Genomic DNA, 15,501 nt, shown 5'->3' on the forward strand with positions numbered 1-15,501 from the left:
AAATTTGGCCTTTGGAACTTGCATCGTGGATCTTTTGATGATGCCCCTATATAACATATATAACATAACCAATCATAGAAAATGGGTTGCAAAAGAGAGGTTTTGGCCCTTGGAACTTGCATCATGGATCATATGATGATGCCCATTTATAACATAACCAATCATAAGAAATGGGTTGCAAAAAGCCAAAAAGAGAGGTCATCCATTAGGGTACATGTAAAATCACTCCCCATACGATTTCTGTAAAAATACACTACATAATCGTCATTTTCACCATCACATAATAGAATTTATTATCATTTTTTTGATAGATAATAGAATTTATTATTGATCAGCAATAAAACATCACTTCTTTCACATTTTCTTTGATCTCCGGAAGGGCTCGGAGAACCTGTGCACCCCCACCAGTTGTAGAACCTCCATCGGATGAGTCACCCTCAATGTAATGCCGTGCTCGAAAAGCTACCAGATGAGCATAGTAAGCAGGTGGCACTGCACGCGAAAGACAAAACGTTAGGAAACAGCAAAATCCAAGGAAAATAGATGATGCAAGCAAAAAAGAAAAAGAGAGAGTACCTATAGAAACCGATCGGGTGCACCTTGCGTACCTGAAATGTTATTTGGATCCAACTTTCAAAGTCATTGAAAAGAAAATTTGTTTCCAAATGAATGAATGAATAAATCTGTGTACTTACGTATAACATAAATTGTTTGTTAAAACTTGCAAACCATCGGCAGTGAATCTGTTTTCGTCAAACAAAACATGGTAGTGTGCTGGACGGCTCGTTCCCTACACGCGCAGGAGATCCACAGCAGAATTCAAATTAAACCACTAAACATAATGTGCATCCTTAGCAGTGTGTTGAGACCACTGACAAAACCGCGATTTTGTAAGCAAACGACACACCAGTACCTGGATTCCAGCATGACTGTTGAGATAAAAGTCAAATTCTGTAGGGTGGCAAATCTCGGTGTCAACAACAGTACCTAAACACAATTAGGCTGAAGTTAAACACTCAAAACCACAAAAAATTAGTTAAATTTATTGGTGAAAATGGAGATAAAAACTTGAAACCTGGTTGAATATTGCCACTCCTGTCCATCTGACCACGATTGCTATGATCAGCAGGGAAAAGGCGAGTATGATGCCTTTTCTGTACCACCACAAACGTTACTGTTGGCATATATCCTTCCTCCAAAGAGGCACAGGCCTGTTTTATTAAAAAAAAGAAAAGGAAAAAAAAAAAAGGAAGATATAAATTCAAACATTCTCTTTCATATAGTAAAACACGAGATTGTAGTTGCCTATTTTCTGTTATATACCCTTCTTATAGCATCCACCTCATGTAACAGAACTTGACTGAACTGGCCTTCACTAACCCCATCTCTGTCAGGTAACAACAGAACATATATCAGTTATGTCGTGCAATTTTGCTCGACTGAAGAGAAAAAATAACTAAACAATTACCTGTAGAATATAATTCTCGACGGCTTTAATCTTTTTTGTCTGTAGAAGGCAACGAGAAGTTCCCTAGAGAAGAGAAACAAAGAAAAAATAAGAAAGACGGTTGTTAAAGGGAAAAGAAGAATCACAGATACATACTAAAACTCCTAACCTTATCATTCCTCCATGAACCAAACCCTTCTCAGATTTGTGTGATTTATAGAGATCTTCGATTATTTCATCGCGGTGATGCTGCGCCGAAACAATTGCTCTGTAGTTTGTGACCTCTGGCCAATCCGTTGAGGCAACGACCTGTTAGACAGAACTAAAGAGTTAAAACAACACCACCAACAGCTTTCAAGTTTCAAGTAAATAACAATAGAAGATCAAACTCACTGCTGCTATTGATGGGCTACTGTCATCCCCGGCTGCTGGATGAGTAACATCTGCTCCAAATATAATTGTGGGCAAGCGATCGGTCACAACAGGCATCTTCTTATAAATTGCATCATTTAAAACAGTGTTTCGTCCACCAACCTACAAAATATTTTATTGTTCTATCACAAAGTTTTAATGTTGCAACCAACTGGAAATGCTCAAGAGAATGTACAGACTCTACAGAACAAACCTTCACATTGATCTTAAGGGCAAGATTTTCCAAATATTGTGTATTCCACCTTTTTATTTTCTGGGGCTCTAAGCACTGAGACACAATTCCTAATTCTGTTTCACAGGTTCGTTTGATCTTCCCTGCAATTACATCAGCATAATCAAATTTTAAGCTACACTTTGCTGCATGACAACACTGTTTAGGGTCCTGGTTTGATACTCACCATAAGATGAATCACTTTGATCAGGCAAAATGACAATCAATAACTGAAGTTGTCGTCCTTTCTGATCAGACAACTTGTGAATATCCCTGAGTACCCTCTCAATTTGTGCAGGATGAGAAAACTGTACTGGAAGCAAGGGTTGGGGAGAAAACTCCTAGAAAGAGTCATCAAGAAACCAGTCAATTCAAACAGTTCTAGGAAAAAATGATAATTAGTAATCCGAATAGAATCAGAGCCATACCATCCCCTTACTGTTGCACACATCAACCAAAGCCCAAAGAAACTCAAAAGTAATATCTTGGGATACTCTGGAGAAATTGACAAATGCCCAGACTTGCAATCTACCTCCATTGACCATTTTCTACAATTAAATAAAAAAATCAGTAATATAATTTTGATTTAAACCTCACTTTCTCTGATAAATCAAAATTAGTAAATGAGATCAACCTTGTTTGCCATGTTCCACTGCCCCATCTGGGGATAAACACTCTTTTCACGACCACTGTCATGGTATTTAAGCTGTAGCCAACAATACAATCACTCAATGAAAAAAAGTATATAATAACATAAGAAACAAAAAATTTGAAGATCCATAATTACCAGTGGAGATGGTAAAACTCGAGCTTTAACCAATGCCATTTCCTCTCTCACTTGTAATCCAAATTCCCTCCTTATAAGAGATTCTTTATCGTCTCTATTGTTGGTTTTCTCCCTAATCATCTGTCCATTGATGTAACAGTATGAGCACATAGAAGATAGAAATATTTCATTGTCAAAATAAAAACCAGCCAGTGATGGTATACCTGTGTTATATTATTTTCCCTGTCCCGAGGACGTTGACAAGTTGCTTTTAGTAAGTTAGTGACTTGTTTTTTATTCAGTTTCTTTGTGTATCTCTGCCCAGCAACAATTGAGCAAAGCTGCAGAAGTTTATGATGAAAAAGACAAATCATCTATCTAAAGACAACTACCATTCTTAGTTAGAGGGAAGCACACAAGATAATGAACAGTTTATGAAGTCGAGTACAAGAGAACCTCCATAGGCAAGTATACGGGTTTTGAATCATTGCCAGCTTGAATGGCTGGCCAAGCTACATATTTGAGATCAATCTTGTACTTCTTACGATAATATTGCACAACTGATGTGTTCTCATCTTCACAAGTAAACCTAAGAGACAAAATTAAATAACATTATCAAACAAAACAAATACCTATATGTAAAACACAATTAGCTTGCTACATATAACCAGGTCAAAAGATTATAAAATACTCACCTTAACTGTTCCAATGGTTCTGCAGATAGTCCATTGATTGTGTAAGTTCTCTTAACTTCTTCGTTTTTGGTCCAGTCCCTTAAACGAACTTCTACCTTGACCCGCTTCAAGGTTTTCTTCACCTGTGCATGATTATGAACACATGTCATACTGTTTCACTGAAAGAAAAACACAAGTATATACTCATGCATAAGCAAAGAATGTCTGAACAAATACAAGTAAATAGACAAAATTAAACCCAAAATGTTAAACCTTAAGTGGATATTAAGAATATCATATAATGGTGCTAATTGATAAAGTTGTTGTAAGAAAATAAAAATAAATAAATAAAGCTTAGGGGAAGAACCTTTAAGACAGAGTAAAGATAGCTTCATGCAAATGATATGTTGATAACTGGCTAATATGTACCTTTATACAATCACGATCAGGCAAATGCTTGGAACGATCAGTGTGGTAAAAATGTTTAGCAAGAAACTCAGTCACCAAAATGGGTTCAAAAAAAGATCTCGCTGACACATCTGTGTAAAATAACCATATACATGCTCACAACATATGCACACAATCATAAAAGGGATTAAGGCTTACCTTCAGCAATTACTGGCATGGATTCCATCTTATGCAACTGCAAACACGAACACTGAATATAGCCTTCTGTTACTTACCAACTTGCTTCTCAATGGACAGAACAATATGCAAAACGTCGGTAGTAATCAGGGACCAATTCATCTGTATATATAGGTGACTTAAACCTCAAGAAGCTTCCCATTAAAGCTATCCATATCGGTTTAGGTTTCCTAGTTAGATTCTTAATGTAACACTTCATTGTAATCTTTCTTGCAGACTAAGAATAGGATTACTTACCTTAATGAATAGATACACTGCTTCATTAAGTTACAAGTATTGATTTACTGTTTGTATCCATGTTAAACTAGGATTGATATTAAGCTAATCATCAATTACTTTATGATGATATGTGTTATGTCCATATTTGATCTTACAATCTCCCCCTTGGACTCACACATATCATGCTCGATGATTTGCACCAGAGAACATCAAAACCTACTTAACTTACTGAAGTGCGCGCCAGATAACAAACTTAAATCGAAAATCCATTCCAACATGGTCAGATCACAGTTACTTATGCAGAGCAAGAAACAGTATACATTTTAACAAAAATGCAGAGTTTCAAAACCACAAACACAAGCTCCTGCAATCCACATATGTCAAACCAGAAGTGATACAATATATGTTAATGTGTATCAACAAGTAAACATATATTAGGTCCTACTTTATGTTTCTAAAACCAAAAACTCAAGCAAATTTACTGAACACTGATGGCTTAAAGATATTGCTTGAACCTTAACATCATGCTTCACATGATTTAAGCCATCTGATAGCAAGTATAACTTTAAACACAAAATCGATAATTTTCAGAACATTCAACAAAAACTGCAGTAATAACCAAAATCTGAAAATACCTCAAAATTTATTAATAATAAAATCTGTCATTACAAACAAGTTGTGATAAACAAAATAAAAGATCACAACTAAAACACAAGAACTCAAAAAACCTTAGAATTTTAAATGCTCCAACTGGACTAACTCTCTACTGAACCTAAGCATCTAAATTAGCTAAAATTCCAATGCTTGCTGTATGTTTCTGGAATGCTGCTACTGACAATGCCTTAGTGAAAGGATCTGCTAGCTGTGAATTTGTGTCAATACTCAAAACAGCTATTTCACCATGCTTTACTCTTTCTCTAACACTGTAATACTTTAGATCAATATGCTTGGAATTATTTGACCTTTTACTGTTCTTGCTAAAGAAAACTGCAGCCTCATTGTCACAATAAATTACAAGTGTTCCAGCCACAATGTGACTCAATACTTTGGTCTGCATGAGAAAATTCCTAATCCAAAGTCCTTCACACACAGTTTCATATACTGCAATAAATTCAGCTTGCATAGTAGAAGTTGAAACAAGTGTTTGTTTCATGGTTTTCCAAGCAATAGCACCTCCTGCAAGCAAGAACACATATCCACAAGTGGACTTCTTGGAGTCTGGATAATTCCCTGCAAAATCCGAGTCTGAGAATCCAATAAGTTTCAGATCCTGCACTTGCCTATAAACTAGCATGTGGCTTTTAGTTCTCTGCAGGTATCTCAACACTTTCTTCCCAGCTACCCAATGTTCATGGCCTGGATTAGATTGGAATCTTGACAAAATCCCTACTGCAAAAGACAAATCCGGCCTAGTGCAGACTTGTGCATACATGAGACTTCCTACAAGTCTGGCATAAGGCTTTGACTCCATATTTTCTTTCTCAACATCACTATTGGGACTTTGCTTCTTGGTTAACTTATCTCCTTTGGACATGGGAACTTCTCCAGCTGCACACTTCTCCATACCAAATCTCTTTAAAATTTTGGTAACATAATTCTGTTGAGACAAACCAAGTAGTCTCTGTGCCCTATCTCTTTTAATCTCAATACCTAGTACATAGGATGCTTCTCCTAAGTCTTTCATGTCGAAATTCCTTGATAGAAAACTCTTGGTATCTTTAAGCAATTTAATGTTACTGCTAGCCAAAAGTATATCATCCACATAGAGTACCAGAAAAATAAAATTGTTCCCAACAGTCTTCAAATAAACACACTCATCAACAAGATTTTCTGTAAATCCAAAAGTAGAAATCACAGAATCAAATTTCTTGTACCACTGTCTAGAAGCTTGTTTTAGGCCATAAATTGATTTTCTTAACTTACACACTAAGTTTTCACTTCCAGCTTGTACAAACCCTTCTGGCTGTCTCATATAAATCACTTCATCTAGTTCGCCATTCAAGAAAGCTGTTTTAACATCCATCTGGTGCAGCTCCATATCAAAATGAGCCACTAAAGCCATGATTATCCTAAACGAGTCTTTTGTAGAAACTGGAGAAAAAGTCTCAGTAAAGTCAATGCCCTCCTTCTGTGTAAAACCCTTGGCAACTAATCTTGCTTTATGTCTCTCTACATTGCCATTTGCATCTCTTTTGGTTTTGAAAACCCATTTACAACCTATAGGCTTCTGGTTGGGGTCAGGTTCAACTAATTCCCAAACTGCATTTTGACTCATGGAATTAATTTCTGCTTCCATTGCTTGCTGCCATTGATGAGATTCACTACTTTCAATGGCCTGATTAAATGTAGTTGGATCATTGTCCTCTGCACAGTCCATTTCAATTTCTGCTTCTTGCAGATAAACAATGTAGTCACTCTCTTCCCCCCATAAGTTGGTTTTCTTGCTCTCTGTGATCTTCTAGGCAGAGCCACTGGAGGATTCTGAGGTTCAATTACATGGCCAGTTACGTGGTCAGTTACTTGGTCAGTGACATGGGCAGTGACATGGTCAGTGACATGGGCAGTGACTTGACCAGGTACAGTTACTTGGGTAGTGACATGGTCAGTGACATGGGCAGTGACATGGTCAGTGACATGACCAGGCACAGTTACTTGGTCAGTTACATGGGCAGTGACTTGACCAGGCACAGTTACTTGGTCAGTTACATGGGCAGTGACTTGGTCAGTGACATGGTCAGTGACTTGGTCAGTTACTCGACCAGGGACAGTTACTTGGTCAGTGACATGGTCAGTTACGTGACCAGTGACATGATCAGTTACATCTTGTTCTAAAGGCAATGCTACACTTATATTCTCATCTGACACAATTTCCTCAAAATCTGAGGTTAAATCCTCAAGGTTTGTATTGTGAACCTTTTCACTTAGAAACTTTACTTGATGTGTTTCAAAAATTCTAGGTGAATGATGAGCAGAATATAATTTATAGCCTTTAGATTTATCTGGATAACCTATAAAATAGCAACTAACAGTTTTGGGGTCAAGTTTATTCAAGCTTGGATTATAAATCCTAGCTTCTGCATGACATCCCCAAACATGACAGTGATGAAGACTAGGTTTCCTGCCACACCAAAGCTCAAAAGCAGTATTTTCTATGGCTTTGCTAGGTGTCCTATTGCAAATATAATTTGCAGTTTTTAAAGCCTCACCCCACAGAAATTTAGGCAAACCAGTTGTACACATCATACATCTAACCATGTTCAAAAGAGTCCTATTCTTTCTCTCTGCAACACCATTCTGTTGTGGATTATAGGGTGTTGTGTATTGAGCTTTAATTCCATTGTCTTGCAAAAACAAGGCAAATGGACCCTTTTGTTGGCCGGATTCAGTGTACTTTCCATAGAACTCTCCCCCTCTATCTGACCTCACTGTTTTGATTTTCTTTTCTAGTTGATTTTCTACCTCAGACTTAAAGATTTGAAAGGCTTTCAATGCTTGTGCCTTCTCTGAAAGTAGATAAATATAACTGTATCTAGAAAAGTCATCAATGAATGTGATAAAATACACATTCCCACAGATAGTTTGATGCCTAAATGGTCCACATATATCAGTGTGTATGAGTTCTAATAAATTTTGGCTTCTATATGCAGTCTTCTTTCTAGTATTAGTTATTTTTCCCTTAAAGCATTCAACACAGTCTGTTAGATCAGAAAAATCAAGTTCATTTAGGATGTTGTTTTTCACCAAAATTTTCAGTCTCTCTTTTGAAACATGGCCGAGTCTTCTATGCCATAAAAATGCAGACTTTTCATTTAGTTTGGTTCTTTTAACACCTATTAAAGTGTTAGTACTGTTTGTGTTATTTTCAACAAGTAAAATTTCTTGTTGAGCCATTGAACAATTTAACTGTAAATAATCATTCATAATAACACCAGAACCAATTTGAACAGAATTTTTAGAAATAAGAATTCCATTACTATCCATAACAAGTCTACAACCAGATTTTACTAAAAGAGAAACCGAAACCAAATTCCTTCTCATGGAAGGTACATAAAAAACATTGTCCAAAACTAACAATTTTCCTAATCCTAAATCGAGCTTTAAGGTTCCAATAGCCTTGACTGCCACTCTCATGCCATTGCCTACACACAGGTTCACTTCATCACTTTTTGGGATTCTCCTCCTTATGAATCCCTGCAAAGAATTAGTAATATGAATAGGTGAGCCTGAATCTATCCACCAAGACTGTGGTTCAACATTTATAAGATTAATTTCTAAAGAAAAAACTGTATTAGAAAAAATCTTACCCTTTTTGGCTAACCAATTTTTATAGCCAGTGCAGTCCTTTTTCATGTGTCCTACTCTTTTGCAAAAGTAGCACTTGAACCTAAATGGCCTATTTTCCTTGGCCACTGCAGCTGTTGAACTCTTAGTTATGGCTTTGATAGGCTTGAGCTTATTTTGGGGCTTTTTCCTTTTAGGCTTCTCAATGAGGTTAATGGTTGTAGCAGGTTCCTTTTCTTCCTTGATCCTAGATTCTTCATCCACACAGATGGATATAAGTTCATCTAGAGTCCAGTTTCCCTTTTGAGAGTTGTAACTGGTCCTAAGATGACTAAAACTGTTAGGCAAGGAATGTAGTGCATAATGCACTACCTGCTCATCCCTAACCCCCATCAAGAGCTCCCTGAGTCTGCCATTTACATTGATCATCTTCATAATATGCTCTCTAACTCCCCCTGAACCCATGTACTTCAAATCATGAAACTCCTTGGTTAGCCTAGCAGCTTCTGCCTTTTCACTTTCTTTAAACTTAGCACCTATGAGTTCCAAAAAATCTGATGCTAGCTCAGGTTCTTCTATACTTCCTCTGACAGTCTTGGACATAGAGGTACGAATGAGGTTCTTAGCCATTCTATTGGATCTATGCCACTTCTTGTAAAGATCAGTTTCCTTCTTAGTGCTCTTTTCAGTTAACTCTTCAGGTTTATCCTCAGTGAAGCAATAGTCTATGTTCTCATGCATTCCCATATAGTTTTCTACAGAATCTAGCCAAGCTCTATAGTTGGTTCCAGTTAACATCAAGACACTGTTCAAGTTCATGTAAGAGTTACCTAAGGAGCAAAACAAAAATTCGTGTGAGTTCTCAATTTGTAAAGAAAATAACTTTAAGTTTTCTGTGTTTTATTTAGCTTTAAGCAACCAAAACAAGAACATACAGAAAACCTAAACAATCCATACTTGCATTCATATCAGTCCATAACCAAAAATAATGTTAAGCAACACTTTTGAGCAGAAGCATAACATCCTGGAGTTCTTTATCAATATACCATGTTCAATGAAAACAAGTTATCCAAAGAAATTTATCCACATCTTTAGACAGAAGAAAAATTTCTAAGTATCCGTATTTATTTTCATCAAGCACGCATATTGCTGTTTTGTATTCTAAAACCATACTTGACCACTTCTTTGGAAGATAAAACTGAAGCATAGTTTTAAAACACAAAACACAATTTCAGTTTTGTTATTCGATCAGTTACTTGATTAGTTACCTGACCAGTTACTTGGTCAGTGACCTGGCCAGTTACATGGTCAGTGACCTGGCCAGTTACATGGTCAGTGACCTGGCCAGTTACATGGTCAGTGACCTGGCCAGTTACATGGTCAGTGACCTGACCAGTTACTTGGTCAGTGACCCGACCAGTTACATGGTCAGTGACCTGACTAGTTGGTCAGTTACCTGATCATCGTTTTCTGCCAACATCAATGAAGAATGCTTTGTGCATCATAATCACTTATGCCAACAGAAAACCACAAAACCCATGAGCTTTTAACTTTATATTCTACCCAGATTCATCCTTGTAAGAAAATTAAGCTCTCGTATCTGTCAATTTTAATAATGTGTAAACAAAATCTGGGAGATTTTTGTTCTTCATGCAATTTTTACACAATCACAGATACAATACCATATCATCAATCAATTCATCATGCATATTCAAGCACAATCAAAATTGTTTCGATTCCAAGAAACCACAGAACAATCAAGAAATTGTAAATTTCATCCGGTCACCATCTACTCTAACCTAACGCACGCCGGGAATGCAACTAGTGTTCTTGAGCACAATCAAAATTCAATTATCATGCTATGAATCGAAATCAATTTCACAGAAAAACCTGTTTTTGCTTTTTCCCCAATTTGCTGCTAAAAATCACAGCGGAAGCGTGAACTTGATATTTAACCAGATGCAGCAATTGACTTAAGTAACTTACCTTGATCAGTTACATGACCAGTTACATGGTCAGTTACCTGATCAGTGACTTGGTCCGTAAAGCAAAAACCCCTTTTTTTTTTTTTTTTTTTGTGTTTGTTTTGCAAAACCCTAAAACGATTTTGATACTTGTGAGCCTATGCTCTGATACCAATTGTAAAATAACCATATACATGCTCACAACATATGCACACAATCATAAAAGGGATTAAGGCTTACCTTCAGCAATTACTGGCATGGATTCCATCTTATGCAACTGCAAACACGAACACTGAATATAGCCTTCTGTTACTTACCAACTTGCTTCTCAATGGACAGAACAATATGCAAAACGTCGGTAGTAATCAGGGACCAATTCATCTGTATATATAGGTGACTTAAACCTCAAGAAGCTTCCCATTAAAGCTATCCATATCGGTTTAGGTTTCCTAGTTAGATTCTTAATGTAACACTTCATTGTAATCTTTCTTGCAGACTAAGAATAGGATTACTTACCTTAATGAATAGATACACTGCTTCATTAAGTTACAAGTATTGATTTACTGTTTGTATCCATGTTAAACTAGGATTGATATTAAGCTAATCATCAATTACTTTATGATGATATGTGTTATGTCCATATTTGATCTTACAATCTGCAATATTAACTTGGATCAGAGTTGGAGCATTTTGTCTTCTGAGTTGGTATAATGCTCAAAACATAGAAAACATGGTCAATAGTCAATACAATACCAATATTAAGGGAAAGTCCTAGCTGGGTTGGGCGTAGACTCTGGTAAAAACCTCTCCAGTACTCCAAACCTTCACCTAGACTGCCTTTTGGCCCAAGCTCAGTAGAGAAAAATGACCTCCCAACAACAGTGTACCTGTGATGGAAATTACAAAATGAAACAACATAAAACTATGACAGAAAATTAAAGGGGAATCAAAAAACAATATTTTTGAAGGAGTAGATCAGATTGTTACTTTTCCGATGGTGTAGCTCTAAGAACAATATCAAGAACTTGTATTGCCTCTTGAGGTGTTTCAACACGCTGGCTGCACAAGAACTGTTGTAGTTGATAAAGGTCTGGCTTATTAGCCAAAGTGAGAGCCACCTTAAACTCTCGATCCTTTCTGTAATTGAAAAGATATTAAATTCAAACAAGCTTTAGAACACAGCAAGAACTAGAAAAAGAAAAAAAAAACTCGAGCAATGAGCAATAACCTTTTCGAAGAAGTTGAAGACCCTGCAGCTGCAGCACGACCATCATTTGGAAGTAATTTGACAACAAACTCCTGGGAGGAAAATGGCAATGGCCCTGCTGTATAGAGGCTCTTCATGCCATCATAAGCAGGAATTCTCTTGCCTAAATGCGTCTCGGAATACAAACAGACCAGTTGGTTTATCACCTCCCTGTGGATCTTTTTGGATGCAACTTCTGGGGTTATGGTAACCTAATTCAGATACATCAAAACGTCAAAAACTCCACGTACATTGGTAATCAACGATTATTCTAAGTGTGATTAACTTCATTTTCTTCAGATATAGGGAGAAAAAAATGTCACCTTTTCTATTTTAACTAAGAAATAGAATACAGCATAAACAAAATTTACCGCAGTCCGCAGGTGCAGTAAAAGCGTCAATTTACATGAATTTTAATCAAAAAAAAGAAAGAAAGAAAAAAGCCTTACATTGTAATGGTGAACGTCTCTGTCTGCAACCTGTACCAGGAAGTGATTGGCTCTGACTTGAATTTTCTTGCCGACCGTCCCGAAATTCGGCCTCTGCGGAAAGCTCACCGCCTTCGACGACGCCGGCGGCACGACAGCCACGTCCGTCGTCGTCTCCAGTGTCAACTTCTGCTCCATCTCGCTACTCAGCGAAGCCACCGGAGGAGCCGAACTTGACGAGGCCGCTGGTGGAGAATAAGCAGGAGTCTGAGTCCCGGCGCCTCCGCCCCGCGATGGATTAGAGCGAGCGCCGGAATAATGCCGGCCTCGGCCACCGCGCCCTGACATTGTCGTGATCTAGAGAGAGAGAGAGAGAGAGAGAGAGAGAGAGGAGTGAGAGGAGTGAGAGAGAGTATCTGAGAAAACTGAGAGTTTTATAGTGAGAGAGAGGGAGTGTTATTTGAGAAAACGAGAAGACGTAGGTAGGAAGTTATGGCGGATTGCCTAGTCCCACAATGACGAATTTACCCTTGTCTCCCACGCACACATCGCGGTCAAACTACCAGTTACATACCGAACCAGAGACAAAGACAAAGGAGATTGGTGAGCTCTGCCTCTGCCTCCGTAGCCATGACCTGTGGTTAATCTATACGAAGTGAGGGCTTTTATGGTAATTTCCTCCTATAGCTTGATAGAGTATCAAAATTTTAAACCCTTTTCCCACTCTCCTTTTGTATAAACCCAGGATCCTTCCCCGCGAATCAGATACCACGTGTCAGCCCACGCAAACACGTAGGACCCACGCGTTGAGTTTCCTTCCTCATAGAGGCTGTCGATCACTTCCTCAGCAAGGTGAAGGCTAAAAGAGACTCAATTAAACCAAAAAAAGCAAAACTGTTCAGACAATGCGGTTTCTTGCACGATTGTGTAGTTTTTAAGTATCGAATTTCCTTTTTCTCTTTAAGAATCCGCTACCTTACTAACACAAATACTAAAGAGAAAATCACAAAAGGTTAAGCTACATGGCAGAGGGATTGGTAGGATGACCAAATGCTTGTCAAGGTTAGTGTTATCAAGAAATTATCAGATACCCAGATCGAGTAAGAGAATGAAAAGAACAAAAGGGAATGAAATGTCATATTGACAGTCCTTTGTACCAATTTTGTTGTAGTTTGATCTCCGCTTTTCATTCCCTTGTAGAAGGGAACAAATAGTTACTTCAAAAAAAAAAAAAAAAAAGGGAACAAATAGTCAAGTATTATTTCATTCTTTAAGCACAATAATTAACATGTGGAACAAAATGAAGCAGTGAAACTGTGAAAGTATCAAAATATCAGCCAAGCATCTGTAATTTCTTCTGGTAACTGTTTGAGCCCAAAAGTAATTGTGGCAATATCCTTTAGAGGATTAAGCACAGCGGGCCGATACCTGCGGCCCAAAAATAAGTCTACTATGGTTTTGGGTTATAGCTTTGCTCATTCCGGAGTCTGTGAGGAAAACGAGCCCTTATAGGATTCGAGTAGCAGAGACCAATTAGGAATCTTTAATCAATAATCCTTCTATGGCAAGGAACTACCGAAACCCTAGGTATAAATATCAAGTTTCAAGGGTAAACAAAACACAACCTCTCAATCAACTAATCTCTTAGATTATCCAAAGTCTCTCCGGAGCAACTAACCTTCAACCTAGTTGAAACCAGTGAAGCCAGGGTCACGCCCTAGCGACCCAGTGAAGCTAAAGTCACGCTTTATCAAACCCGTTCTTTCTCCTACTTCCTGGTGATTGCTCTGTTCAACCTACAACGTTGAGTATCGACTCGGTGACGCAAGAGATCATAACCAAAGTCCTTATCCGTAAGGCATAGAAAAGAATCATGTGACGAGGTTGGTGCTCTCCTCGTCCACAGTGTTTGGTAAGAAGTCAAGTCTAGGGATGCCCTGACAACTACACGCTCGCGCATCAAAAGAGACTGTTTGCTAGCTAAACTAGGCTGGAGCCAAACATTTTGGCACACCTAGTGGGACTTTCTTTAGAGTCTTTTCGCGTTTGCCATCATTGGGAAGTCAAGGAGTAATCCTTACCAAAAGGTTTACGTGAATTGCCCAAAGCACAAGACCTCCAGTTACAGGCCCCACCTTTGTGTTGACTATCGTGGTCTTTCTGAAAAGCAAGTTATTGAAAGATTTTCCCTTAACCCGCCATTTCCTATGATGTCGGATCCTGAATAAGGAGGAAATCACCAGCCCGCTACAGAGGGCAAAAACACTATTGTCCAGCATACTGAGGTTGTTGACACTTCTGTTGTCATCAATTCTTTCGCTGCATGCGATGTTGCTGCTGTCGACGAGCTCGCTCCAGTCCCCATCCCAGAGGATGTAAGCCTGGTGGACAAATTGGCTATATTGAAGATCATTAGCGACAGGCATAGAAAGAGGCTGAGCAGAGAGCTTGGGAAGATCGATCAAGAGGTTCGGCGAACCAAAAATCAGGTGGAGTGAAGCTCCCAGAAGGCCAGGACGCAGTATGACTAGCTCCTGGCTATCGTCACAAAGATCGCGTCGAGCCTTGCGGCTTCTTGCAAAGAAACCGCATCGGGGTTCGCAGCATTGCTCCAAGACGAGACCCAGTCTAGCCACTTAGGTTAGCATGCACAAAGGCGAACTTGATGAGGTCAGGGAGGTACTGAAAAAGGCGATCAGTGAGCCCAGCATGATTCTCAGTGCAAGAAGAGAGTCGGCCAGCTCAGGAAGTACATACCTCCGTACGCCAGAGAAAAAGGTAGCAGCACTGCTATTATATCTCCAGTAGGACCTACTACCTCCTCTTCCAAAGGCAAAGACAGGGCCGCGGTGAGCAACAAATCTAAGACTCCACTTGCAAACAGGAAGGGGAGTAAGGTCTTGAAGATTAGCGAAGGCACTTTTGCTAACCTTGTTGTATTTTGTCAATATGACAATGATGGAGTGGAGAGCATGTACCAAGAGCTCGCGGAAGGCTATTATGGGATTGACCACGCTGGAAACCCGATCAAAATCGTTGCACTAGAAAAAGACTAGTCTGGAACAACTCCTACTCTGCAACACTCATCGACTCCTCATATTGTTTACATAGGGGAAACAACAGCTACTAACCAGGTTGCGTCTATCCCGTAGTTTGTCCGGAAGACTACTGCAATAGCAACATGTCCT

General features: G+C 38.6%; 1 protein-coding gene across 1 annotated transcript; it reads right to left on the reverse strand.

Moving 5' to 3' along the window:
• Positions 1–211: 211 nt before the first annotated feature.
• On the reverse strand, positions 212–12,675 carry LOC112165864 (protein argonaute 5). Its single transcript, XM_024302564.2, has 22 exons — positions 12,335–12,675; positions 11,868–12,097; positions 11,627–11,776; positions 11,393–11,526; positions 3,960–4,069; positions 3,552–3,673; positions 3,313–3,445; positions 3,081–3,197; positions 2,878–2,997; positions 2,725–2,796; positions 2,519–2,638; positions 2,278–2,431; positions 2,073–2,194; positions 1,841–1,981; positions 1,617–1,756; positions 1,469–1,531; positions 1,324–1,387; positions 1,076–1,211; positions 914–987; positions 696–790; positions 577–608; positions 212–492 (listed from the first exon to the last, which is right to left on the reverse strand). The coding sequence occupies exons 1-22, from the start codon at positions 12,659–12,661 to the stop codon at positions 332–334; spliced, it is 2,817 nt and encodes a 938-aa protein (XP_024158332.1). The 5' UTR covers positions 12,662–12,675; the 3' UTR covers positions 212–331.
• Between the last annotated feature and the right edge of the window lie 2,826 nt (positions 12,676–15,501).

Source organism: Rosa chinensis, chromosome 5, assembly GCF_002994745.2.
Source record: "Rosa chinensis cultivar Old Blush chromosome 5, RchiOBHm-V2, whole genome shotgun sequence".
NCBI lineage: Eukaryota > Viridiplantae > Streptophyta > Magnoliopsida > Rosales > Rosaceae > Rosa > Rosa chinensis.

Bases quoted from the DNA above. Each gene is read 5' to 3' on its own strand.
- LOC112165864 (XM_024302564.2), bottom strand. From the start codon at position 12,661: ATGTCAGGGCGCGGTGGCCGAGGCCGGCATTATTCCGGCGCTCGCTCT. The intron at 609-695 runs GTAAGTACACAG...ATAACATTTCAG, and splicing joins ACAAACAATTTATGTTATAC to GTACGCAAGGTGCACCCGAT. The intron at 493-576 runs GTACTCTCTCTT...TTTCGCGTGCAG, and splicing joins CACCCGATCGGTTTCTATAG to TGCCACCTGCTTACTATGCT.